The sequence below is a fragment of the Capronia epimyces genome (genome assembly GCF_000585565.1).
Source record: "Capronia epimyces CBS 606.96 chromosome Unknown aczIQ-supercont1.1, whole genome shotgun sequence".
NCBI classification, from domain to species: Eukaryota; Fungi; Ascomycota; class Eurotiomycetes; order Chaetothyriales; family Herpotrichiellaceae; genus Capronia; species Capronia epimyces.
This window is the reverse complement of record NW_006912904.1, coordinates 778,255-802,425: the sequence shown is the minus strand read 5'-3', so window position 1 is coordinate 802,425 and position 24,171 is coordinate 778,255. Positions and strand designations below refer to the sequence as shown.

At 52.7% G+C, this 24,171-nt stretch overlaps 7 protein-coding genes across 7 annotated transcripts; 5 read left to right on the top strand and 2 right to left on the bottom strand.

Annotated features, from left to right (window-relative positions):
* Positions 1 to 443: 443 nt before the first annotated feature.
* A1O3_00307 (ubiquitin thiolesterase) lies at positions 444 to 3,975 on the top strand (the record flags this gene model as incomplete). Its single annotated transcript, XM_007730457.1, has 3 exons — positions 444 to 609; positions 663 to 3,367; positions 3,421 to 3,975. 3 exons carry the CDS (start codon positions 444 to 446, stop codon positions 3,973 to 3,975), a joined length of 3,426 nt encoding a protein of 1,141 aa, XP_007728647.1.
* Positions 3,976 to 5,112: 1,137 nt separating this feature from the next.
* Positions 5,113 to 6,594, top strand: A1O3_00306 (acid phosphatase; the record flags this gene model as incomplete). The annotated part of the gene is made up of 1 exon (XM_007730456.1): positions 5,113 to 6,594. One exon carries the CDS (start codon positions 5,113 to 5,115, stop codon positions 6,592 to 6,594), a length of 1,482 nt encoding a protein of 493 aa, XP_007728646.1.
* Positions 6,595 to 8,192: 1,598 nt separating this feature from the next.
* On the top strand, positions 8,193 to 8,825 carry A1O3_00305 (uncharacterized protein; the record flags this gene model as incomplete). The annotated part of the gene is made up of 1 exon (XM_007730455.1): positions 8,193 to 8,825. The coding sequence occupies one exon, from the start codon at positions 8,193 to 8,195 to the stop codon at positions 8,823 to 8,825; it is 633 nt and encodes a 210-aa protein (XP_007728645.1).
* A 3,056-nt stretch (positions 8,826 to 11,881) lies between these two features.
* A1O3_00304 (uncharacterized protein) lies at positions 11,882 to 13,180 on the bottom strand (the record flags this gene model as incomplete). Its single annotated transcript, XM_007730454.1, has 3 exons — positions 11,882 to 12,099; positions 12,267 to 12,716; positions 12,766 to 13,180. 3 exons carry the CDS (start codon positions 13,178 to 13,180, stop codon positions 11,882 to 11,884), a joined length of 1,083 nt encoding a protein of 360 aa, XP_007728644.1.
* A 5,114-nt stretch (positions 13,181 to 18,294) lies between these two features.
* A1O3_00303 (3-oxoacyl-[acyl-carrier protein] reductase) lies at positions 18,295 to 19,107 on the bottom strand (the record flags this gene model as incomplete). The annotated part of the gene is made up of 2 exons (XM_007730453.1): positions 18,295 to 18,478; positions 18,539 to 19,107. 2 exons carry the CDS (start codon positions 19,105 to 19,107, stop codon positions 18,295 to 18,297), a joined length of 753 nt encoding a protein of 250 aa, XP_007728643.1.
* Positions 19,108 to 19,792: 685 nt separating this feature from the next.
* A1O3_00302 (uncharacterized protein) lies at positions 19,793 to 20,613 on the top strand (the record flags this gene model as incomplete). Its single annotated transcript, XM_007730452.1, has 2 exons — positions 19,793 to 20,051; positions 20,111 to 20,613. The coding sequence occupies 2 exons, from the start codon at positions 19,793 to 19,795 to the stop codon at positions 20,611 to 20,613; spliced, it is 762 nt and encodes a 253-aa protein (XP_007728642.1).
* Positions 20,614 to 20,964: 351 nt separating this feature from the next.
* Positions 20,965 to 22,923, top strand: A1O3_00301 (uncharacterized protein; the record flags this gene model as incomplete). Its single annotated transcript, XM_007730451.1, has 1 exon — positions 20,965 to 22,923. The coding sequence occupies one exon, from the start codon at positions 20,965 to 20,967 to the stop codon at positions 22,921 to 22,923; it is 1,959 nt and encodes a 652-aa protein (XP_007728641.1).
* Between the last annotated feature and the right edge of the window lie 1,248 nt (positions 22,924 to 24,171).

The following is a 24,171-nucleotide window of genomic DNA, read 5'->3' as shown; positions in this document are numbered from 1 at the left end:
TGCATGGGGGCATTTTGCCGTTCGTCATTCGTCATTCCACACGTTGCCTGCAACCCTCTTTTCGCCCGCGACACCTCGATTACACTCTGAATTGCGCTGCAAAAGCACACGCCCCCAAATTCTGGAAGCCTGTACCTAATTGTTCTCTTACACTGCAGTCTTCGATTCCTGCCCTTTCGTGGAGGCAGGCTCGACTCCAAACCCATCCGCCGACTATCCACGCCGTCCATTGCATCCCACCATCATTCCGGTCGCCTCCTTTGCTGACCGGCGTGCGGTGGCTTTCGCACCTGCGGATACCTGCATACATCTGTGCGGAAGTCTGAGGAAAGAGCTATCCATCTGTCTTCCTCGTGAGGACGGGTCGAGATATTCAGCATGGACAACGTACGTTAGGCTGTATTCTGCTGTTCCTCTGTCTACCTACATATCAAACAGAAATAATGGACGCTGACGTCGCTTGCATCTTGGACCGTTTACAGTTGACCGGACCCGATATGCTGATTGACGGCTATGACCAATACAACCAACAAGAGGATGAAGTGGTCAACATCTCTCCTGACGATGCCTCAGAAGAACCCGCTGATGCCCTTCCGAGGGCTGATGATTGTATATGAGCACAGATCACTGTCTCTGCTTTCCCTGTACTGACTTGTCTGCAGATGAGGCGATGAAGAGACATGTCCTGGTCGACTTACCCGATCTTGAGACCGAAGCTGAAACATATCATACATGGCATATAGAAAGATGGCGGGATCTGTCCCGAAGAGAACACGGCCCGGTGTTTGAATGTGGTGGTCATCCGTGGAAAGTCCTTTTCTTCCCATACGGCAACCAGGTCGACTGCGCCTCTTTCTATTTGGAGCATGGATTCGAAGGTGACCCGCCACCGGACTGGTATGCTTGTGTGCAGTTCTCCCTCGTCTTGTGGAATCCGAACGATCCAACTCTGTTTCGGAGCCACACTGCCACCCATCGTTTCAACGCGAAAGAGGGTGACTGGGGTTTCACGAGGTTTGTCGAGCTCAGAAAAGCCTTCAATCAACCATGGGAAGAAGGGTCAAGACATCTGGTAGAGAACAACGAAGCGAACTTGACGGCGTATGTCCGCATCATCAAAGACCCCACCGGCGTGCTATGGCACAATTTCGAGGGATACGATTCGAAAAAGGAAACCGGCATGGTTGGGCTGAAAAATCAAGGTGCCACTTGCTATCTCAATTCTCTGCTACAGTCCCTCTACTTCACCGACGCTTTCCGCAAGGCGGTGTATCAAATCCCTACCGAGCACGAAGCAAACCGGAGTAATAGTGCGTGGGCTCTGCAAAGATTGTTCTACAAGCTACAAAAGGACAGATTCGCGGTCTCGACCAATGAATTGACCGCGTCCTTCGGTTGGGATACACGGCAAATCTTCGAGCAACAAGACGTGCAGGAATTGTCGCGAATCTTGATGGAGGTTCTAGAGAAGAAGATGAAAGGAACACCTGCCGAGAGGACACTTCCGGAGCTGTTCGTCGGCAAGACGAAAACCTACATCTCATGCATCAACGTCGACTACGAATCCTCGAGGATAGAGGAGTTCTGGGATCTTCAACTGAATGTCCGAGGAAACAAGAATTTGCATGAGAGCTTCATGGATTACATCCAAGTGGAAACTCTCGAGGGCGAGAACAAATATGACGCCGGCGAACCTTATAAACTGCAAGACGCGCGGAAGGGCGTTATTTTCGAAAGCTTCCCACCCGTACTACACCTGCAACTAAAACGATTCGAATACGATATCAACCGAGATGCCATGATGAAGGTCAATGACCGGCACGAATTCCCGGATGAGTTTGATGCCTCTCTGTATTTGTCTGACGAGGCGAAAGCAGCTTCTACAGAACCTTGGATCTACCAGCTGCATGGCGTACTGGTCCACAGTGGAGACTTCAACGCTGGTCACTATTACGCGTTTCTTAGGCCGACTAAGGATGGCCAGTTCTACAAATTCGATGATGACAGGGTCACTCGGGCCACCATGAAGGAGGTTCTGGAAGAGAACTTTGGAGGAGAGTACGCGAACGTGGCCAATGGTGGGCCCGGTCAAAGACAGCCTTACATGCGCGGGTACTCCACAAAGCGTTCCATGAACGCGTACATGTTGGTGTATCTTCGGAAGAGTAGATTGGACCAGGTCCTTCACCAAGTCAGCGAATCCGACATCCCTCCCCACATCGAAAAGAGAATCGCCGAGGAACAAGCAGAACTTGCGAAGAAGAAGAAGGAGCGTGAAGAGGCACATCTCTACATGAACGTCGGTGTGATCACGGAAAAGACCTTCCAAGCCCACCACGGGTTTGACCTGACGAGTTATGATCTCGAACAGAGCGACCCTGCAGCGGCCCAAATCCATCGAATCCTACGCACGACGAAAGTCTCGGAATTTGCGGCCACGGTTGGCCAGGAGCTTGGCGTCGATCCTGATCAAGTCAGGTTTTGGGTGATGGTAGGCAGACAGAACAAAACAAACCGCCCGGACCAGCCGATCCGGGATGTTGACGTCTCTATGGAAGAGGCGATGAACAAGTACGGATCCCGAGGGCGTCCGTTCTTCTTGTGGGCCGAAACAGCCCTCAAGTCGGAAGACGGCAAGGCCCATTTCCCTGATCCTACGCAAGCCGTGGGAGGCAACGCCCCGATTCTGGTGTTTCTGAAATACTTCGACGTCAAAGCCCAGACATTGAACGGCGTCGGCCACGTCTACGTTAAGAAACTGGACAAGGTGTCAGAAATCGCTCCTCAGATCAACCGAGTCATGAAATGGGATCCAAGCACGCCCATTCTATTGTTCGAGGAAATCAAGTTCTCGATGATCGAAGCCATGAAGCCGAAGCAGACGTTCCAGCAGTCTGAAATCCAAGACGGCGATATCATCTGCTTCCAACAGAACCTTCCCGATCTTGACACGTCTACGGTGACGTACGCGGATGCACGCCAGTACTATGATTACCTGCTCAACAGGATACCGGTCACGTTTTACCCCAAACCCGGCACAGACGGAGAAAGCTTTGTTCTCAGCCTGAGCAAGAAGATGACGTACGATCAATTTGCGGCCAAGGCAGGTGAGCAGCTCAAGGTCGATCCCACGCATATCCGCTTTGCAACGATCAGTGCGACCAACAACAAGATCAAAATGTGGATCAAGCGTGGCATGAACCACAATCTGCAACAAATCCTGCAGTCACAATTCTCGTCTTACGGGGGCTATGCAACACATAGAAGTGATGCATTGTACTATGAGATTCTCGAAACCAGTCTCGCGGATTACGAGACCAAGAAGATCATGAAAGTGATTTGGCTCAGTGACGGCATCAGCAAAGAGGTGAGTTTAGTGAGATTTGGGGGCATGGACCGACATGAGACTAACCAGTGCAGGAACCATTGGAAATCCTTGTTGCCAAAAATGGTATGATTGCAGATTTGATGCACGGTATAGCCAGGAAGCTCAACCTGGACGAAGAAACAGCCCGCAACATACGAGTGCTCGAGGTTCATGGGGGTAAGATTCACAAGGAATTGATCGAGGATTTCAACGTGGTCGGGGTCAATGAGTTCACCACACTTTATGCCGAGAAGATACCGGACGAGGAAGTCAACTCGTCCGATACCGACAGGTTCATCTATTGTTACCATTTCGATAAAGAGGCCAACAAACCACACGGCGTACCGTTCAAATTCCTCCTCAAGCCTGGTGAAGCTCTCAAAGATACCAAAGAGCGGATCAGCAAGAGAACAGGCATCAAGGGCAAACTTCTGCAGCAGATCAAGTTTGCTCTAGTGGGGAGGGCGGTGTATGCAAAACCAAAGTATATTGATGACGACGATGTCATTGTCGATCTCATCCAAGACGGAGATGAAATGCTTGGGCTGGATCATGTCAACAAGGCCCGCAACTTCTGGGGCAAGGCTGAGGGCATGTTTATTCGGTAAAAAGTTATTTGGGTAACAATTATGGACGACCTTTTGGAGAACTTGCAGCGTCAGACGAACCTGCTCCCGGTTGGCAGCACCTTGAGCCCTCAAACCGATCTGCGAGGAAGAGTAAATGGTATCCAGCGTTTGAGGCGCTACCGTCTAGACAAGGGTCAAGGGTCCGTGAGTTAGGTCTTTGGCTGGCGCAGGCGCATATGCATCCACTGGGCTTGTCAGAATATGTGAATGCACCAGCTTTGGCCTTGTTCCGCCCTGCGGGTCACCCACATACTACATGTGTCTGACCCACGAGCGTTCCATCTGGAGTTGGGAATTGGACTGCCTGGATGATGAGAGTGGAGGGCCGATGGAGGATCCAGCGTCAGCCAGGATGGCGAAAGGAGGGATTCATGTTCGAGTACAGCACTTGCAGTAGGTAGATTTTGTGTCTGTGTATTCATAAAAGATACGTACTGTAGATCGCGAGCACTCGAGAGGAAGGGTTCGACGACAGGGCGACAGGGCGACAGGGCGACAGGGATGAGTTCGACAGAAGTTGATGTATGGAACACAGATGGCAGCAATGCGTTGGATCGGCCTTCAGTAGATAACTTGAATGTGTTCATTTGATCAGCACTGCAACCCACATGCGAAGGGCCTGATTACCTGGCGAACGAGATTCACTAGTTGCATAGTCCGTCTCCGGGGATGACTGAGGAACTCCGGATTTCCTCGGAGTGTAGAACAGTTTGCGACAGTATCTCCAAGGCACAACGCAGCGCAGCGCAGCGTGGGGACTGTGCAATAGGTGAGGTGAGTGTTGTACGGATGGTCCGGCCCTATCTGTACGAACTGCTCCCAATCCCTTCGCATTCGGCCATCCCCGCCCTTGGCTCCCTGTGGCCTAGCACTCGATTACTCGATGGTGGAAAACTGTGACTGCTAGCGCTGGCTGATAAGCGTTGCAGGTCGACCAGATCGATTGATATATTAATGACAGCGCCGCCGACTTCGTACAGGTGCTCCCACCTACTCCCCCGATCTCTCTCCTCCGATTACGACTAGGACATTTGTCCGTCCAGGATCGCGGCTCGCTGTCTTGATCAATCCAACGTCGGTGAACGGGCAGAGGTGTGACTCTGAGCAACTTGCAAGATGCACTATTCATACCTACCCCTCCTTGCCTCTCTGGCCTCGTCGTCGCTGGCGGCCGAGACGGTACTGGGGGTCTACATCTTCTCCAGACATGGAGACCGGACGGCCAAGATGACGCCCCCGGCCAATCTGACGACGCTCGGCCTGGAAGAGGTCTACACCAGCGGCACCTATTACAGGAATCGCTACGTTGCCAGTGATGCCAGCCATCGCATCCACGGCATTAACAGTGACCTGATCAAACAGTCGCAGATCACCGCCTCTGCACCGACCGACACCGTGCTGCAGAACTCGGCCCAAGGTTTCCTGCAGGGCCTCTATCCTCCAGTCGGGGAGACGTTGGGCAGTAGTACGCTGAGGAACGGGACCGTGGTGCAGTCCCCGTTGGACGGAATTCAATTCATCCCCCTGCAGACCGTCACGACCGGCACGAACAGCGAGAACAGTGCCTGGTTGCAAGGCGCGACCAACTGTGCCAACGCCCAGATCAGCTCCAACAACTACTTCCAGAGCGCATCGTACCTCGAGACATTGAACCGCACGCACAGCTTCTATACGAGCGTGGCCCCGATGATCAACCGCACCTTCACCTCGGCACAGACCAGCTTCAAGAACGCGTACACCATCTTCGACCTGTTGAACGTGGCCTCCATCCACAACACTTCGGCCAACTTCCCACACGCCGACCTTCTTACCGACGAAACCTTCTTCCAACTCCGCACCCTGGCCGACCAGCATGAATGGGGCCTGGCATACAACGAATCCGAGCCCATTCGCGCGGTGACGGGCGCCATTATCGCCAGCGAAGTGGTCAAGGCACTGAACGGGACCATCACACGCCAAGGCAAGAATAAGCTGAACATCCAGTTTGGCGCGTATGCCGGCATGATGTCCTATTTCGGTCTGGCCAACCTGACCTTGGCCAGTCCAGATTTCTACGGTGTGCCGGATTATGCATCGACTCTGGTCTGGGAGCTGGTCACCAATGCAACCGTGGGTTCCTCCAGCAGCGAGTTCCCTTCGGCCGACGAGATCAGCGTGCGCTTCCTCTTCCACAACGGCACCACCAGCAACATCAGCGAGCCGATCGAGTACCCTCTCTTCGGCACCGACAACTCGCTGATGCCTTGGTCCGATTTCGTCAGCAGCATGAACAAAATCAGCATCTCGTCCCAGAAGGATTGGTGCACAGCATGCGGCAACTCTACGGGCGTATGCAGCCCAGAATCACTGGGTGAGAGTGGCAGCTCGGTTAACTCCTCCAGCTCCTCTTCTGGCAGCAACAACAGCGGCGGCGGCGGTATCTCCAAGGCCGTCGCAGGTGTTATCGGTGCAATGGTGACCCTCGCAGTCATCCTAGGTGCGGAGCTCCTGATTCTCTTAGTAGGCGGCTACAGGCTCGTCAGCAAGAAGCGCCTCGCAGGAACGAGCCCCGAGTCCAGCGTTGGGTCCGGCGCGAATGCTGGAGGCCCCAAGGCATAGTTACCAACAAGACTGAGAAGGGATGGAATCAGCTGGAAATGCAGGACTCGTCGTCATCGTCGTCCTGCAATCTCAACTACAGACACATAGTGCCATTACATAAATTAATCTCAAATTCGGACCTGTCCCACCTGTTCAGGGCCGATCTCATTGTTTCTCATTGTTCTTGGAGAAATGCTCCCTTGCTGTAATCCGATCGTCCATCATTCTTCACTCTTCACGACGCCGGCATCATGTCCAGCTCCAGTACCTTCTTGGTCTTCAATCCCAAGTCCGACAGCAAGAGCAAACCACTGTCACTGTCACTGTTGCATGTTGCCTGCCAAATTCCTCTCTGGCTGGCGTTCAAGTTGGCTGCGATCTCCGTATCCAGCCTAGCGCCACTGTGCTGTGCCTCGTATATCGTATCTCGTATCTCGTATTGCTCGTGTCCAGTGTCCCAACATCTCACTCTCACTCTGCCTCTGACTGTGACTCTGATGCCCTGTCAATTCTGTTGCTGGCTTGCACCTGACCCTGACAACACTGCAACCGCTCTCTTATCCTATTGACAGTTCTTGTCCTTATCGTATCTGATCTACCATGATCTAGTCGCTGGTCGCTCGTCGTGCAGCGCTGATGTAGGTGCCATGGCTCAGACAGATTTGCAGTCTTCCAAACCGATCATCAAGTCGGACCTCAGTAAGGTGCACTGCTGGCAACTGTTGTCAAGCCTTTATCCAATATGTTGACAATATGTGGGTTGAACTGCTGCCCCTTTATCGATCACAAAGCCAGGTCTACCTGGTAGTGACCGGTCAAAGACACCGGACATAACCAGCGGTCATCTTGGCTCTAAGCCTCCTTCAGCCAGCCAGTCCGTGAAGATGGCATGAATATATATATGAGAATATGAAGCAGTCTCAGCGAAGAACCTGGACACACCATGTCTAGCTCTGTCGGTGTCGACGAGTTCAGCACACGCAGCACACGAGGCTGTCGACCTGGTCCTGGGTCGTCTCTGCTATGGCCTCAACGTTGGCTCTATAGCTAGCATGGTGTGTGACCTGTTCCAGTATGCAGCGAGAATGGTGATCTCGTCTTGGGTGGAGGCCGCGCTGTATGCTCGCCTGTTTGTTGCACAGACTGGGAGTGAAGTGCGGCTCTCCTTTCAGTCACGCTCGGTCTGCGTTATGTTATGCTATGCGTTGCGGTGCGGCTGTGCAGCTCTGGCAAGCCGTTCACGACCGAGCCGCAAGCTCATAGAGTGCTGGCAGAATCCTGAATATGTCCCGTTGCGGCTGGTGTTGGGATTTAGAGTCACCTCTCCTCGTCGTGCCTCAAACCCGCATCAAGGCGCGCCCGCGAATCAACAATAACTTCACCACCGGCTCATCTCACTGCAGTCTTTACTTCAACGCTTGACGCGGTTTTCATCAACAAGAAGATTTCTTTTCACACCAGTCAAGGCCCAAGGGAGTTGACCAACTTCAGAGACAAAGGCACACATCTCTCCTCTCTCCAGACCGGTTTTCAGTAAGATGCCGGTTTTCAGCAAGATAGCATTACAAGACCTCACAAACACTGACAAGACTCCTATGACAAAGGAGACTGACACCATGCAAGACCCCTCCGACCCAATCAGCGAAGCAGCCTCGGGATCCGAATCCATCAACATGTTGAAACAGGAGATCGAGGAGATCGAGAACGCGCTTGCCGAGAAGAAAACAGAAGTCGACAAGCTGAACCAGGCATTGCTCGACCACAAGGAAGAGCTTCAAGAGCTCCAGCTTTCAATGGATATCGAACGAGCCCGCGCTCTGGCGCCGGATTTGTTCGACCCTATCAGTCCAGAAGCCTCTCCCCGCAGCACATTTGACATCACTCTCCAAGTGACAATCCAGGTTGGTGGCAACGTGCCAAAGTCAACCCACAGTTTCGAAATGCCCGCCGTGAACTCCACCACTCTGAACGAATTGAGGGCAAACATTGTTTCGGTCGGGTCGGAAAACCGCGCGTTGCAGAGAATGACGCTGTGGGAAGATGCCAGCCTTGAGCGACTGATCAAAGACCTCAACCGAGTCACATTCAAGTTGGAGGAGGATGGCCACGCGGCTAGTATGAACATCACCCCGACTAGAGTCGATCGCCGCTGTGCTTTCCCAGAAACCGAGTACGGAGCCTGGTACTACAGAAACGTTCGTCGGGGCAAGAAGACCATGTACGAGGTCAACGTCTACATCACAGTCTAATCCTAGTCTGAGACGCCACATGAACAAGCACCCCCCAACACAACACATCCCTGCGCAACGAGGGAGAGGGAGAGGCGAGACAGGGCAATACAACCTGTGCTGTGCTTGTACTGGTACTGAGCTGGCTATCGGGCCCTTTTTTCATCAAAACTTTTCGACAGCATTATGCAGGTATTGAGATGTGCTGGACACCAGGGAGGAGCTTGATGTGAGAACAGACCGGCGTGCTAGGCAGAATACCCACGTTCAAGGAAGGCTGGGACAAGTCTGCCAGTCTACTGTCTAGATCCAGCACGCACTACCAGGCAGCAGAGGGAAGCTGAACGTGTGCCGTGCTAGCTGGAAGGAGGCAAGAAAGGAGCTGGACACACACTACCCCAACAGAGGTGCCATGAGGCAATGAGGGAGCTATGCATTGGGCTCTGATGAGCTGGAGCTGGAGGGTGAGATGAGGGCCACTGAGCAATTAGCTGAGCTAGACAACTTGCAACCAAGATCATGACAATGGGACAATGATCATGTCATCGAGGATCAGACCTGAGCTGATCTGATCATGATGCTAGAATCGTGTGCTCGTCGTGCTGTACTCGTCGTGCTGCCAGTACTTACTGGTACTTGTGCCTTGCCTGAGTGCTAGAGTAATCCTATCCTATCCTATCCTATCCTATCCTATCCTATGCTATCCTATCGAACCTCCAACCCATCCCTGGTACTTGTATCCTATGCTATCCTATGCTATCCAACCTCTTCCAACCCAGCCATTCTTTCCAAAACAATAGAATGCCACTACGAATGCCACTACGAATGCGAATGAAACGACAATGACATACTGTACTCTTTAGCTATGTATATGTATGTACATGTACAGTATACTCACTCTCCTCATCAACTCCATTCAATATATTACCATACCAATCTATTCTACGACCACCCACAACCCGTAACCCGCCACCCGTAAAGTCGCCAACAGTCAGCTACGGGCTCCTAGTTACTTTTTAGCAAAACTAGTTGTTGGTCTCATCTCATCCCATCTCATCTCATCCCATCTCGTCTCGTCTCATCTCATCCCATCTCGTCTCGTCTCATCTCATCCCATCTCGTCTCGTCTCATCTCATCCCATCTCGTCTCGTCTCATCTCATTCATCTCATTCCATCTCATTTCATCTCATTCCATCTCATTTCATCTCATTCCATCTCATTTCATCTGATTTCATCTCATTCCATCCCTCGAGCCGAGCCGAGCCGAGCCGAGCCGATCTGCGTCGAGATCGAGGTCGGAGAGATCTCTTAGATCTAGTCACTAGTCACTAGGTATAAGTGTAGGTGTAGGTGTAGGTGTAGGTGTAGGTGTCTAGATGTAATTAGGCATCTTGGTGGTGTAGGTCTAGATCTACATAGATCTCCAGAAGATCTGGATGGATCTGGATCTACATAAATCTAAATCTAGACTATCTAATAGTATGAGCCAAAACACAAAACCAACCCGAACCAAAAACCAACAAAATCAGGTTCTCTAAGAGCCCTTCTCTTGTTCTAAATATAAACATAACCATCACTGCATGAATACATATTGAATCTTCTATCCCACGCCAAACGCCAAACACCAAACGCCAAATGCTCGACGAACGCTCAACGCTCAATGGCTCGCCAAGTCTTAGGGCTCCTGTACTGCAGGAGGCATTGAACTGAACTGAACTGAACGAAATGGAACTGAACTCGGGTCAGGAGAGCCAGAACTTCTACTCGTACCTGAGCTGGGAAAAGTCAATCCAAAAAGAACCTTGAAAGCTAGAACTAAAACTAAATATAACTTAGATAATATTAGTATCCGTACTAACACGTCCCAGATTCTGTACTGTCTTGTCTAGACTCCGTACATAGTTGGATATCGGCTCTCCGACGCACGCACTGTGAACCAGAGACGGAACCAGAGATTCTGGATGGCATGGCACCTTGGGCGTTGGGCGTTGGAATCCTAAACCGAAACCTAAACCTAAGCCTCTGCCCTAACCCTAACCCTCCACAGAAAGGGTGCCTCTTTCAAAAGTATTCGTATGGAGGACTGGATAGGATCCTTGGGTTCTCTTTCAAGTACTCCGTATTTCATACGGGTGCTCGCTACCAGACGAAGGCCATGGTCATGTCCCGCACACTAATACCACATACAGTCCCCGTTGCTGATATCACTGGTGTCAATGTTAAAGGTTGAAGGGTACTCCGTAAAATGTTCCCTGTTTTCTAAAGGGTCGCAAGCATCTAGCAGGGCGATCGCATGCTAGCCTAAACCAGCATCTCTGGTTAAAGGGCAAGGCTGGGAATGCCCAAAGTTTGACAGTCAAATCCTCAACTACGTTGGTTACAGTGTCGATCCTAGACTACGTTGATTACAAAATCCGACCGGACATTCATGACCAGACATTCATGCAGACTAGAAATTGATTGCTCAAATATAGCTGTAGACGTACGCTGTTCTCGCAACTCCCGTGTATGGAGTAATCTTGTTTTGTTTAGCCGACCCAAGACACAAATGCGACGTCTTCGCCGAGGCTAGGTCCCCGGCTAATCAAATCTTCCCCTATACAAGTACTCCGTACTGTCCCGCCATCGAGAAAGGAACCCTACAAACAGCCGTGTGCAACAACAGAAACAAGGATAGCTATTCGTTGGATCCCATGTGCGGCCTGATCGCATGGCGCTCCCGTCTGGGACACGCCTAAGTTTGCCTCTTCCCCGATACCGCTTGGATTGATTCGTGCATGGCGGCGTATACATTCAGAACTCCAACTCGGTGGGAGAGATTCGTATTCAGGGAAGCAAGAACAGCAGCAGTTTCGACGAGAAATCTTGAACCCATCTCGGCTGCCCGATGCAGCCGGCACAACATCGCTCAAAAAACAAGAGCACGAGAAATGGGACACAGGCTGAGCCACGCAGGCTACGTGTCTGTATACCTGTGCCTCAAACCATGCCCCTGCAGACGCAGTATCATCGAAAGAGAACATTCAAAAGATGAGAGGATTGAGGTTTTCGTAGAGTCATGATCAATGTTTCGCCATCAACGACCATGGCAATCCCAAGGAGCGAAAGGAGTGCCGACATGGACTGTCGCGCCGTCCGAGCGATTGAAGATCAAATCGGGGCCTGAAACCAGCGGATCCCAAACACCCTGGACCTTGGCTTCATTTGTGGCCTGTTTGATAGGACCGTGGGCGGCGGCGGCTGCTGCTGATGTCGATGGCGATGGTGGCGGCGGTGGTCCCAAGTACTTGAAAGCTGACTTGTCGGGTCGTGTTCCCGCCTTCATAGGCGCATCTGATCTGTAGCCAGGGGGGCTAATCGGCCTTTTTGTCGCTGCTGGTTCAGGGAGGTTATACTGCCGCGTGCCTTGGTTGAAAAGGCTTGTGTTTAATATGGGCGGGAGCGTGAGGCTGGCCAAATACTCTTCATTGTCAGGACCTGGAACGGAATCGATTGAACCTCCAAACGATTTGACATGCTCTCGTGACGAACTGGCGGGCTCAATTTCTCGCTTGCTTGTGCCGACTGAACGAATGGCATCCCCTGGTCCGCGTCCGCCTCATGTTTGACGCCCTCGAATAGAGAAAACTTGAGTCGATACCAGCCCTCATGCCGCACGGAGAGATCTGGAAAGATGAAATAGGCAGCCTTCTTTGGCCTATCCAGATAAGCGGCGCTGGCAACTGCAACGCCCGTCAACACCGGGATGGCAGGAGGAGTGTGCATCTTTCCGCTCGCGATGGGCCGTGCAACTTCGAGGCTTGCATACAACATAAACGTAGCATCGTAGCCCATCGTGATGTCGGTGTCATTACAGAACACCCGGAGTTCAACAACTGGAGGAGGATCCACCGGTCTACGGTCGGCCGATGCTGTACAAAGGATCAGCGAGATACAACGGAGAAGAGACGCAACACCTACACCTCGGACCTGAACCGCACGCTCTCGCCTTCTCGGGCTGTTGCACAACCTCGAGGCGGTACGTGATGCGTCGCCCGTCGATGGTCATCCTCGAGTGCTCACTCCTCGTTTCATTCCCTGGTTGTGCCATGTTGTATTTAGCGCCACCAATGGTGTACGTCACGATAGGTTTGTCGTCGAAGTAGACAACCGAAATACCGGGGATAAAGAACTCGGGTATGGAAGAGAGACGGCGTGGTGGTTGCGGTAGTAGAGACCGTCGAGAGTTGATTTCGGGCCCTACTATGTCCCGGAGGCCTGGAAGGAGCTGGTGGCTATCCCCGTTGGGTTGAGTGGGGGATATTGACGAGGTCGACTGGGAGCTATCCATACTGCTGGTTAGCAAATAGTCTGAAAGGGGAGGGATCTGGTCCATGGTGCAGGTCAACGAAAAGAAGGGAGAAAGAATGAGAGACGAAAGACCGCATCAGCATATAGCATGTAGCATATAGGCAGTTGGCCCACGTAGATAGATCTCTAAAGACTTGAAAGATAGCAAGTGAAGCTGGTAGGACGAAAGAAAGGACTGTGTCTCATGGCTACCGGAGCGGCCACAGATAACTTCTTCTGCTTGGGACCTGCGGTACCTCCAGAGTTGTGATGAGCAGCCGGGGCGACCGCGACGGATCGTCATTCTAAGAAAAACAAAGATCGCCTCCAATAGGCAAGAACTAACCTGTATTAAACTTTCACACTCGCCCTTGGCCCTGCAACCTGACGCGCGAAACGTAGTATGAACCCTCGACAAGTGGATGAATCCCAGACAAATTGTTTCCCATCCACAGGTTCTCTGACTCAGCCAAGCGACGATCAACGATTCCTGTCTGGTTCAGGCTGCGCAACAAAGAGTGCGATAGGCCGGGAAGACGCGGGTAGGTTTGGTGTGTTGTTATTCCGTTGTTGGATTCTTGCTTAGAGCCTTCTTCCAAGACCTGCTGGGTGGGTGGCACAAAGCCGGTGACCGGTGGACGGCGACTACCCTTCGATCTTTGCCCAACAAATGTTGAGATAAGACAAATCTGTCTTCAAGAAGCGGACTGGGCGTCCGGAATTGTGTTCGCAGAGGGGCACGCCGGACAAGAAGCAGTCGTTGGAGGAACCGAGTTGCTGGAACACGTCTTTGTCGTTGGTAGAGCCAAAGCGCAGGAGGATCGGCAGCGGAGATCCCAATGCGTCAGACCCGTAGCCGTCTGCAGGAAACTGGAAGAAAGTCGAGATGGGAGGGCGATAGGGACGATACAAGGGAGCAGAAATCGGGGGTGGATGAACTCCAGACAGCCCGTGCAATATGCCCTGATGCCGAGGGCAGCAACAGTGAGGATAAGAAGAAGACGGCGAAGGTGAGTGAGGAGACGAGAGGACTGAAGATCGAGGCCGCCGCCGAGTGAGGGCGAGGTGCCAATGTGGGCGCAGGGCGAGCTTGAGGGCCACCCAAAGGGATATCGGCTCAGTGGAGATGTGGCACTTGGGCGCTGCGCTCTCATTCCCCCGGCTCTTCACTAACATGCACTACCACCGCCGCCAACGGCACCAACTGAACATCCCCCAAACCCGCCTGTGCACTATTAGCATGCTACTGCTCCTGCTACTGCTACTGCTCCATGCTAAGCGAGTTGCACCTCCAGGCTCCCGCAGCCCAGGCCCAGGATCGGTATCGGTATCCATCCTCCGTACGGCGTACATCTGTACTGCCTGCTGTCCCTGCGAAACTTACCTCCTGATTCCTCCACATCGTACCACTGCGAATGTGTTCCCGTGGGGCCAGCAAATCGCATGACCGACATTCCAGCCGGCAGTTAAACAGAATTGGTGGTACGAACCTTGAAGGGCAACCAGCCGGGGGTTGGCTGCATAGGCGTTGCAGTGGCTGGTGCTCTGGCCCCTTCTCGACATCCTCCAACAGCTCTTTCGGGTGCGCCGCTTGTCTCCTACCAGTTTGGATGCGGACGCCGTCGCTGTTCCGCGGGACGCTCGTACTTTCTCCTCCTTACTAGCTGGGATTCGCTTGGTGCAAACTCGGCCAGCTAACAGGTGCACGGCCCCTCGTTTACAAGTCGGTGCATGGATGCCACGGGTTTGGACGCTGGAGGGAAGAGAAAATCGTCTCAACCGATCCACTATTACCATCGAGTCACTCTAGACCGAGGACTCCCGGTAATCGTTCCCGTCTGGTGGGTGTCAGCCCTTGACCTAAACCTCCTGCACCCACATGAGGTGTCGAGGGCAACCTCTGTCAACACACTAATGCCGCTCTACTACTCTTATCACAGAACCGATCGAAGGCTAAATCGGTCTGAGGAAAGAGTGGCTGAACCAAGAGACTCCACAGACATTCAGGACATTGTGGGGGTACGACGATTGAATAGAATGGACGGCTAGAAATATCCAAGAGAGCGAAGAGACTCGAGAGAGAGAACAGACCAGGAAGTCCAGCGCCGATTTTCAAGCGGTCCACGAGGAAGTTATTGTCCCTCAAACCCAGCAAACGCTGCCACTCCTGCCAGGTGACAAGGAGCCGCAGAAGCCTCACCTGACCAGTAGCTCATGTTTTTCAAGTTAATGAGTCGGTTGACAGCACAAACTACGGGAGGTCTGACCTAGTTGTTACTATCCGTACTCCCTGGTAGGTGCCCAGCTCCTCCTGGGTCGAATGAGTCCAGGACCAAAGCGCCAGCTTCAGCAAGGACATCCTCCTCTGCCATGTCCATGTTAGCTGTTACACCACGTGCAACCCTAACAGATCCAGTGTCTGGGTTTACCTCTTGTGCAAGGTCTATCTGTCGCGGGTTTTGCATTACAACCTCAATACTGCATGGACCCGGCCGTCTTCGGTGATTCCATTGTCTGCGTAGAGCGGTCGATCACAGAGCACAAATAGACACACCGGTGGAGAGTTGGCACAATTCTCAGGCCATAGCGCTCTGGAGCTTGTCAGCTTTCAGCCAGACCCAAACGTGGTTGATGGCAGGATCCAAGGACATGGCCTTGGGAAGCATTGCGGTGATGTGATTGCAGGGGAAGCAAATTGCCTTCCGCGGCCCAGGATGACAGACTTAGGCTCAACGTCCAGGGCATGTTCAAGACACGTCCTGCACAGTGCCCCAGGCCCAAGCTACGTCTTGTCTTGAAGCTGGGTCCGGATTAGAGTCCGAGCGCTGGCCCGAGTGGGAACCTGCAAGTGTGGACAAGGGATCGACGCAACTGGACGACACTACGGAATATCCGCACTCCGTGCTAATCAAGCTGCTTGGAGAGGAGGCAACTTTCCTACCGAATATTGAGTCTCACTGGCCAGTGGCTGCTGCGCGGTGTCAGACCGTACCATGGCAGGCCCTCTGGTACGCCCAACCGGGTTTCGACAAACACGCTAAACGACGCCTTCTCCTCGCCGATGACTTGCTATCACTGGCCCGTGCCTGGCAGGTTGCCTGGTAGCCTGTAGGTACCGGGGGGGCCTGCTAAGGGAGACGCCGAAGTTTCGCGCATGGGGAGCATGCTCGGAATGGGATGGATGGTCTGGAGACGGGGATTGGAGCATCATTATTGAAAACTCTCGGCCCACCGACTCCGACCTGACATTCGACTGTCTCGAACATTTCGACATGATCTGAGATCCGTGGCCTGATCTTCCAGACCGATGGCTACCTGCTTCTGGATTCGTCAGTCTACTGAAAAATCGATCACCTTTACAAACACAAATCCTCTCGGAGGCACAATATACAACCCACTGGTCTTCGCTGATCTCGACAACTTCGTCAGATGTGGAGGCTAGGCAGGCCCCTTCTGCCGTGTGATGCCGTATCGCTTCACTGAGTCTCCATGTCACCCAGTACAGTTCTACACCGTCTGCACCACCCCTCATACCACTACTACTTACGCTTCTTCAATTTCCTGCACACGCATCTCATTTATTTCTTCCTTGTGACACCCAACTCACTGGATCGGCCCCGTCACGTTACACAATGAAAGTGCAAACGCTAGGGTGGACAATTTCTGCGTCCGCGGCTGGTCGATAAGCCATCTGACTCTTGGCCCAGCCCGAAGCCCGGAGGTTGGTGAGAACGAATCAGCTTCGTGAACACGCTTCTGGAACGACTTGCAACTTCTACAACAGTGAGGCTATACCCTGTGGCTGTTGAATGTGCGACTTACCCCAGTTGTCATTGATTCCGTGACCACGTATTGGCTAAACCAGCAAATTTGAGGCCGATGCTGTCTGTGCTCATCGCCAATTACAGCCCACCGCCCTGGATCTATTGTTTAACTGAACAGGATAAGGACAATACGACTCGGCAAAGGCCGTCGTGAGTCAGCTGCCACTAGCATCATCTCGATGCCATTCACTACGTACAGGCGTCAAGATATGGCGTCGCTGTGCCGCGTCGGCGTGCTTCTAACCTGACAAGAGCTAGCTTGCTAATATTTGCTTTCGCCAAAGGCGCCTCTCTCACGGTTGTTGACCTCATTGTGTTGGACGAGGCGGAACTCACTTTACTGCCTTCCTGCAGATGTCAGCCGTCAATTTGACATATGGCTCGCTGCTTCACGGGTGGTGCACACGGCTCTTTGGGCCCTACTTTCGACTGGTGCAACACGGCATTTTGTTGGTAAGAAACCTTCTATGAAGCCAAGCCGTGACAAGGTCGGGACTGGGAGATCTTTCCTAGGCCGTCGTGCTGAGCAGAGATGATTTGATACCAGGCCAGGTGTTAGGGTCCTGCGCCAATAATTCCCATGGCCTCTGTTACTTATGGCCCTGGGAACTCGACGGTGTGTTTCCTCGACAGCTGTTGATGGATCCAGGGCCTTGTTTCCAGGCGAGAAATGCGACACAGTAAGATTTGGCATTTTCGGGACTAATAATCATAATGACCGCCAGCCGCGCGAAGATCTGATTTTAGTATCCTCTTTCACTTACGATACAGCTGCCGTCTGGATCAAGCTCCCGCGTGGCACCGTTGGAAGTTACCATGTCCCAAAAGGATGCCAAAGAGTGCAGTGCCCTTCTCCAGGACCATGGTATTGTCGCTGTAGCAATTAATTGCTTCTAACACAATGTCTCCTGGTCTCGAATCAATCAAGAAGATTGCCCTCATCCGCAAGAAAACTCTGTGATCTGTTGGCAAAATATGCGTCACTTTGATCTCGAGACGTGGCGACAGGAATGAGGACCACCAACCAGTCTTTGCCAGCAGGCTGTACTAGCGGTTTGCGCACGATCCAGCTCATGATCAGGACAGTGGTGTACGTCTTGTATCTAGAGCTATGGTACGGACAGCTCATCTCTTCACGCAGCATTTGGGGACAGATTTGAACGATGGCTCGACACAGGTATTCACGATCCTGACAAGAAGGCGACCATGCAAAAGCAATACTAATAATATGAAGGTAGGTCTCTTCGCCAGCAGAGGTCTCCTAGCTGTACAAACTCTCTGTAGCTCCTCTTCCACTGCGAATCTCCAGGAAGCTGCCGAGATATGTCTGTGCCTTTCAAACGCACCTACCACCGTCCACTTCCAAGTTCACGCCTGTGATGAACTCTGCTTCATCACTCGCGAGATAGCAGCATGCATTAGCGACATCCTTGGGGGTGCTGCCTCGGCCCAAAGGGACGGTCGACACAAACGCCTTTCGGTTCTCTTCTGTATCTGGCTTTCCTAGGAAGAGATGTGTCCTATCATGAGTCAGTCATGAATGGCCTTACGGTAGTGTGATGAGGGGAGGAGGAACTTACATGCCCGTACTTCCTACAACCGGGCACACCGCATTGAATCGGATCTTTTGGGGGGCGAATTCCACAGCCATGGTCTTGGTAGCATTGCTCACGGCGGCCTTCGAAGCGTTATACCATGTCAATCCGGGCCTCGGTCTAATGCCAGCTGTGGAAGCAATCTGAATAAAACAACCAGGGCGCTTGGTTTCCAGGAAATATGGCAATAGCACACTGCTCGAGAGGTAGACACTTCTCACGTTCACGTGAAAACAAAGGTCGAAGTCCTCGTCCTTGACTGTCTCAGTCGGCTTATTCGAGTAGGTGGCGCCGGCGTTGTTGACGATGATATCCAGCCCGCCAAAGGAGTCAATGGCGTTCTTCAGCACCGCTTCCCAGTCTGCTCGCTTGGTGACATCTGCCTTCTGGAACGTGCAGCCCAAAGACTGCGCGACCTTGGCGCCATTCTCTTGCGCGAGATCAGCAATGATCACTTTTGCACCTTCCTGGGTGAATTTCGTGGCAATGCCGGCTCCGAAGCCACTGCCGCCGCCAGTCACAACGACTACTTTTCCTTCAAGGCGGCCAACCATGTCGCATACGACTATAGGGAATGCTGGTGGGCAACGCAGACTTTATCAGGCCTTGGGCTCCTGTCTGGATCAGAAGATGGTCGGAAAGTGGGCAGACGTGGTTCAGGGAAGATCCAGGGACCAAAATATGCTCCCTCGCGGAGACTGAGGGGAATGGATGCTGGTGTAGCCGAGGAAGACTGCTGTCCGACAACAGCCTCGTCTGGGGTTAAAGAGTGAAGATATTGCGGGGTGGCCGGCGGGTCGACGGATTGCGCAGTTGGTTCCCCCACAGTCGGAGGCAGTATCCGGGACCCATCACGCTGAAGTGAGAGATCCCAAGCACCGTGCAGCGGCGGTACAGAGTAGCAAGTTGAATGTAGAAGCAAGAGTGAGGTCGACGAGGCCATCTTCCATCCAGCCAGCCAGTGCCCCATGATGTTGTCCACCGTTATGCGCAGTGGAATCCATAGTGCCGTATCTGCCCTGTGGCCTGAGGCTTGGGATGTCCGAGCCGCCTAAGCCCTTGGACTCAGTAGACGTTGCCCACACCTGTGACGCCTGTGACATCAGACCCCAAGTAGTAGCGCAGGCAGTCAAACACCAAGCAGAGCCACGCCAGCGATGAACAATTCCATCCTTGTTCTTCATCTTGACATTATTGTCAATCTTGGGTGAACCTGGTCCTGGGCGACTACAACCTACCATGAGTCAAAACTTGACCAGCCCGACGGTATCCAATATCGCCTCATGGGCCCTTAAGTTCAGCCCGACAGCCTGGCTGAAGTCCTGGCTGTTGTATCTCGGGATTCAGACACATGTTCGAGGAACTCTAGAGCCAGAGATGAAGCCGTTGCACAATGTCTGCGAGTATCTCCACGCACTTCACATTTATACGGATGAAGCACGCCGGGGAGATGTGAGAACTGTATCTGCCCACCACTTCTGTTCCCATGTCAATAAAGGTCAGTGACCAGTTTCCTATCATGAGACGGACGTGTTTGTCTGAGTGTCTGCAATTCAGATCTTCGGCAATGCTTGATCTACGACTCCTGCCGGCCGGACGCTCGACTGATTGGCGTCGAATTCATGATCCCTAAATCCCGCTACGAAACCCTCGACCCGGAAGAACAAAAGCTGTGGCATTCTCACGAGTTTGAAGTCAAATCGGGAATGCTGGTGCTCCCGTATCCTGAATCCCATGCACATCGCAAGGACGCCTGGGACGAGCTCGAGACCCAGGCCATGGAGGAGGTGGTCGGGCTGTACGGCAAATTGTATCATTTCTGGGAAGTCGACAAGGGCCACGAATTGCCGTTGGGACAGCCAAAGTTGATGGGCTCACTGACCGAGTACAAGCAAATTGATGTGGACAAGACGATGGAGGAGAGGAACAGAGAGCAAGGGATCGATCAGCAGAAAAAGCGCCAGTTGAGAGAGTACATTCCTGTGCCGGGAGTCCATCCAAATTCAGATAGTTGGTGGACGGAAGCTCGGGCAAAGGAACAAGGGATCTATGCCCAGTAGTTGGGCCATATTCGTGCAGGTTGACATACAGCATTCAATAATGGCTACTGAATGTATGCATTGATGCTTTGGGCCCGAGTCGAGGTGAATGACATCAATCTCTAGTCAGCCCCAAAATCACCCTCGCCCCTCACACTTCAAACGAATTTGTTTGTTCAAACCTCACCCCGCGCTGTATCCTTTCGGCGTACCAATTATTAGAAGCCTCAAACTTGGACTTGGACTATGATCGGTCAAGTCTAAGCCTACCTACAACTTCGTGAGACATCCTGCTGCACACTGTCAGCTGGCCCAAACTGCCTGCAGTCGTGCGCGTCTCGATCAGCAGGGGGTCGGGGGTGGTCGTTCACCATGTTCAAAAAGAAGCCCCAGGTCAAAAATCTCTCGCCTCTTCGGTCCTCCGACCGCCGCAAACTCGCGGATCAAATCATTGCTGATTATAAGGTGCATGTTCCAACCTTGGAAGAGATAGACCCGACCTGCTCCGCAACAGAAGTCCAAGCCCATCAGGCATCGCACAACCCTACTCCCGCGTTGTCTTCGACTCGCACCAGCCTCATCCCCGACACCTGTCTCTCCGCACGCTTCACAACTCACGCTGGGCCCGACGCAACCCTGGTGTCTGGCACCGTCTACGTGGGTGCACATCCAGGTCAAGAGGAGAGGATATTGTGGATACAGTACGGCAAAGATGCGAGGTTATACCCCACGGTCTACACACTATGGCGGAATCCGGGACTGGTTCCATTGCTACACACTCCGGATTTCGTTGTTGACAAACTGCGCACTGGAGCGGATCTGATGACCCCTGGTCTTGTGGGCGGGCCGCCCTGGCCTGAAGCCGCAAAGACGGGGTCGGTGGTTGGCGTCGCGGGTCTCGAGCGGCCCAGCGTGCCGGTCTGGGTTGGAGTCTGCAAAATCGACGTGTCCAGCCTGGGTCGCGTTCAAGGAGCGAAGGGTGCGGCTGTAGAAGGAGTGCATTGGGAAGGAGACGAAATCTGGAATTGGAGCCAGACCGGAAGTGGAGGCCGAGCTGCTCCAGAAAGGATAGAAGGGTGGGAACTGGAGATCGCAGACATCGCAGATGGAGTCACTCGGGTGGATCTGGACGATGGCGATGAAGACGAGGGTCAAGAAGAGGGCGGCGTCGCCTTGGAAGCTCCGGCTGCGGCAAGCCAGGAGGCTGCAGGCGTTGACAACGTGGACGAAGCACCGCCTGGAAGAGAGCCAACCACTGCCGAAGTCGACGAAGCCTTTGTTCAAGCATTCCTCTACGCCATCTACAGCGCCAAAAGGAACGGCGAGCCGCCACACTACGGACTTGACCTTCCGATTCAACCATCGTTTCTGATTTCCAACCTGGTCCAACCTCATTTACGGGTTCAAACCCCACACTATACCATCAAGAAGACGTCGTGGAAGAACACCAAGAAATTCATCAAGTTCTTGGACAAATCAGTCCTTGTCAAGTCCAAGGACCGAAACGGTGGCGAGACGGTGATTGTGGACATTGACTTCGAAGATGACAGGGTCCGAAATTTCTCGCCGTACAGACTCCCGAAACCGAAACCACAAGCAGCCACTGCCGCCAACGAAGACAATCAGACGGCAAGCAACGGAGGCTCTGACCCGTCGTTGGGCCAGAAGCTGACGCTGCAGACGCTTTACCGGGCATCGAGCAAACTCGTTCCGGATCTCATCCCTTCGAAAGCGACCTGCTACACTGCATCGCAGATCTCGTCTTTCCTGAAAAGATACATTGAGAACCACCCGGAGCTGAGCAAGAACGCGACCTCTTCACGCTTCATCAAACTCGATCCCTTCATCGCCAACAGCATTCTCTCTTCGAGTCCTTCGATCTCGGACACGCGAACCCTTGCCGCCGGCGAAATTGCCCGCGACGCCCTTCTCAAACGCATCCTCGACGATTCTCATCTCTGCATCCCACACTGGCTGCTCCTGCGCAACAATCAGACCTACGACCCGGAGAATCCGGATCCGGCCCTGAAGCCTAAATCCGGCCCGCCACCGCACGTCAACATCGTGGTGGAGAAGCGGTCCGGTACGAAAGTGGCCACCAAGATCTCCGGCCTGGAAGTCTTTGGTATCAACCCGCACCTGCTGGGCCCGGAGCTGCAGAAGAAATGCGCCGGCAGTGCCAGTGTCGGTCAATTGGTCGGCGGCAAGCCCGGCACCCTGGAGATCCTGGTGCAGGGCGACCAGAGAGATGTGGTCGAGAAGGAGCTTGCGCGCAGAGGCGTCGATCGAAGATGGATCATCGTCGAAGACAAGACCAAGAAGAAGAAATAACAAGAGAGTGATAGTGAGAGTGGCAGTGACTTCGACCTAGGGTCAAGAGAGTGACAGTGGCAGTGACTTCGACCTAGGGTATGGAAGGGAAGACACGCGCCCACGACTTCTACTTGGCCATCAAGCATGAGATATGAAAATAGAAAACGAACCCCCTCCGTCTCCAAAGGGACCATTTAATCCGTCTCAGTCTCCGTCTCCGTCTCCGTCTCCGCCCCAACGGTGTAATTCATGACCATCAAGCATGAGATATGAAAATAGAAAGCAAATCCCCTCCGTCTCTCCAAAGGAAAAGGGACGATTTAATCCGTCTCCGTCTCCGTCACCGCCTCAACGGTGTAATAGTATGCACTTATTAGTATAAGTACCACCTAGTCTCTTCCCGACACAGAGCATAGAGCACAGCTATATAGTCATGCCCGCTTTACGGCTTAAGGGTGTATTCACTTATTAGTATCAGTACCAACTAGGTAGTCTCTTCTCTCTTCCAGAGCACAGCACAGAGCACAGCACAGCTCAACTAGTCATGCCCGCCTTACGACTAAGACGTGCTGTGCTGTCCTTCTGAAAGAATTGAGTCAAGTCGTGGAAACGTGCTGTGCTGTCCCTCTGAACCAGTTCAGTCATGGTATGGCTGGCTACCTTCTGAAAGAGTCAAGTCGTGGTTATGGCTACCTACCTTGTCATGCTATGGACTGCTTGCCCTTCTGTACGTAGGTATCTATACTCCTACTCCTACTCCTACTCCGTATTATGCTTCCTGTTCCTGTACCAGGTAGCTTTGCTTGCTAGTCTCGTCTCGTCTCTTCTCTTCTCTTCTCGTCTCGTCTGTCTCGTATAAGGTAGCCAGCCAGACTGTTCGGACTGGTTGACCTAGCCCAGCCAATGCCGATCCTGATCAAGCTATTCTAGACAACGCGACCTATCTGGGAAATGAGTGGCTTGATCAATAGATTTACAAAATAGGGCCAGGTAGGGTGCGACATTGAAGAAGAGAACAATAGTAGAAACAGCAACCAGTCTTGATAGTAATCATAATCATAACCCTAATCATAATCATAATCATACAGGCCGCCCGTATTATGTGGTCCACGAACGAACTAAACATAAGAAAGGTCTGTTGCGTTCCAAATATGCTGAATGATAATTTATCGACATGATGCGAACTGTAGCCGTCCAGATTACCCCCTATGCGCATGCAAACCATCGCGGCCCCTATCTAGAGGATCCAAATCACCCCTTTTTGGG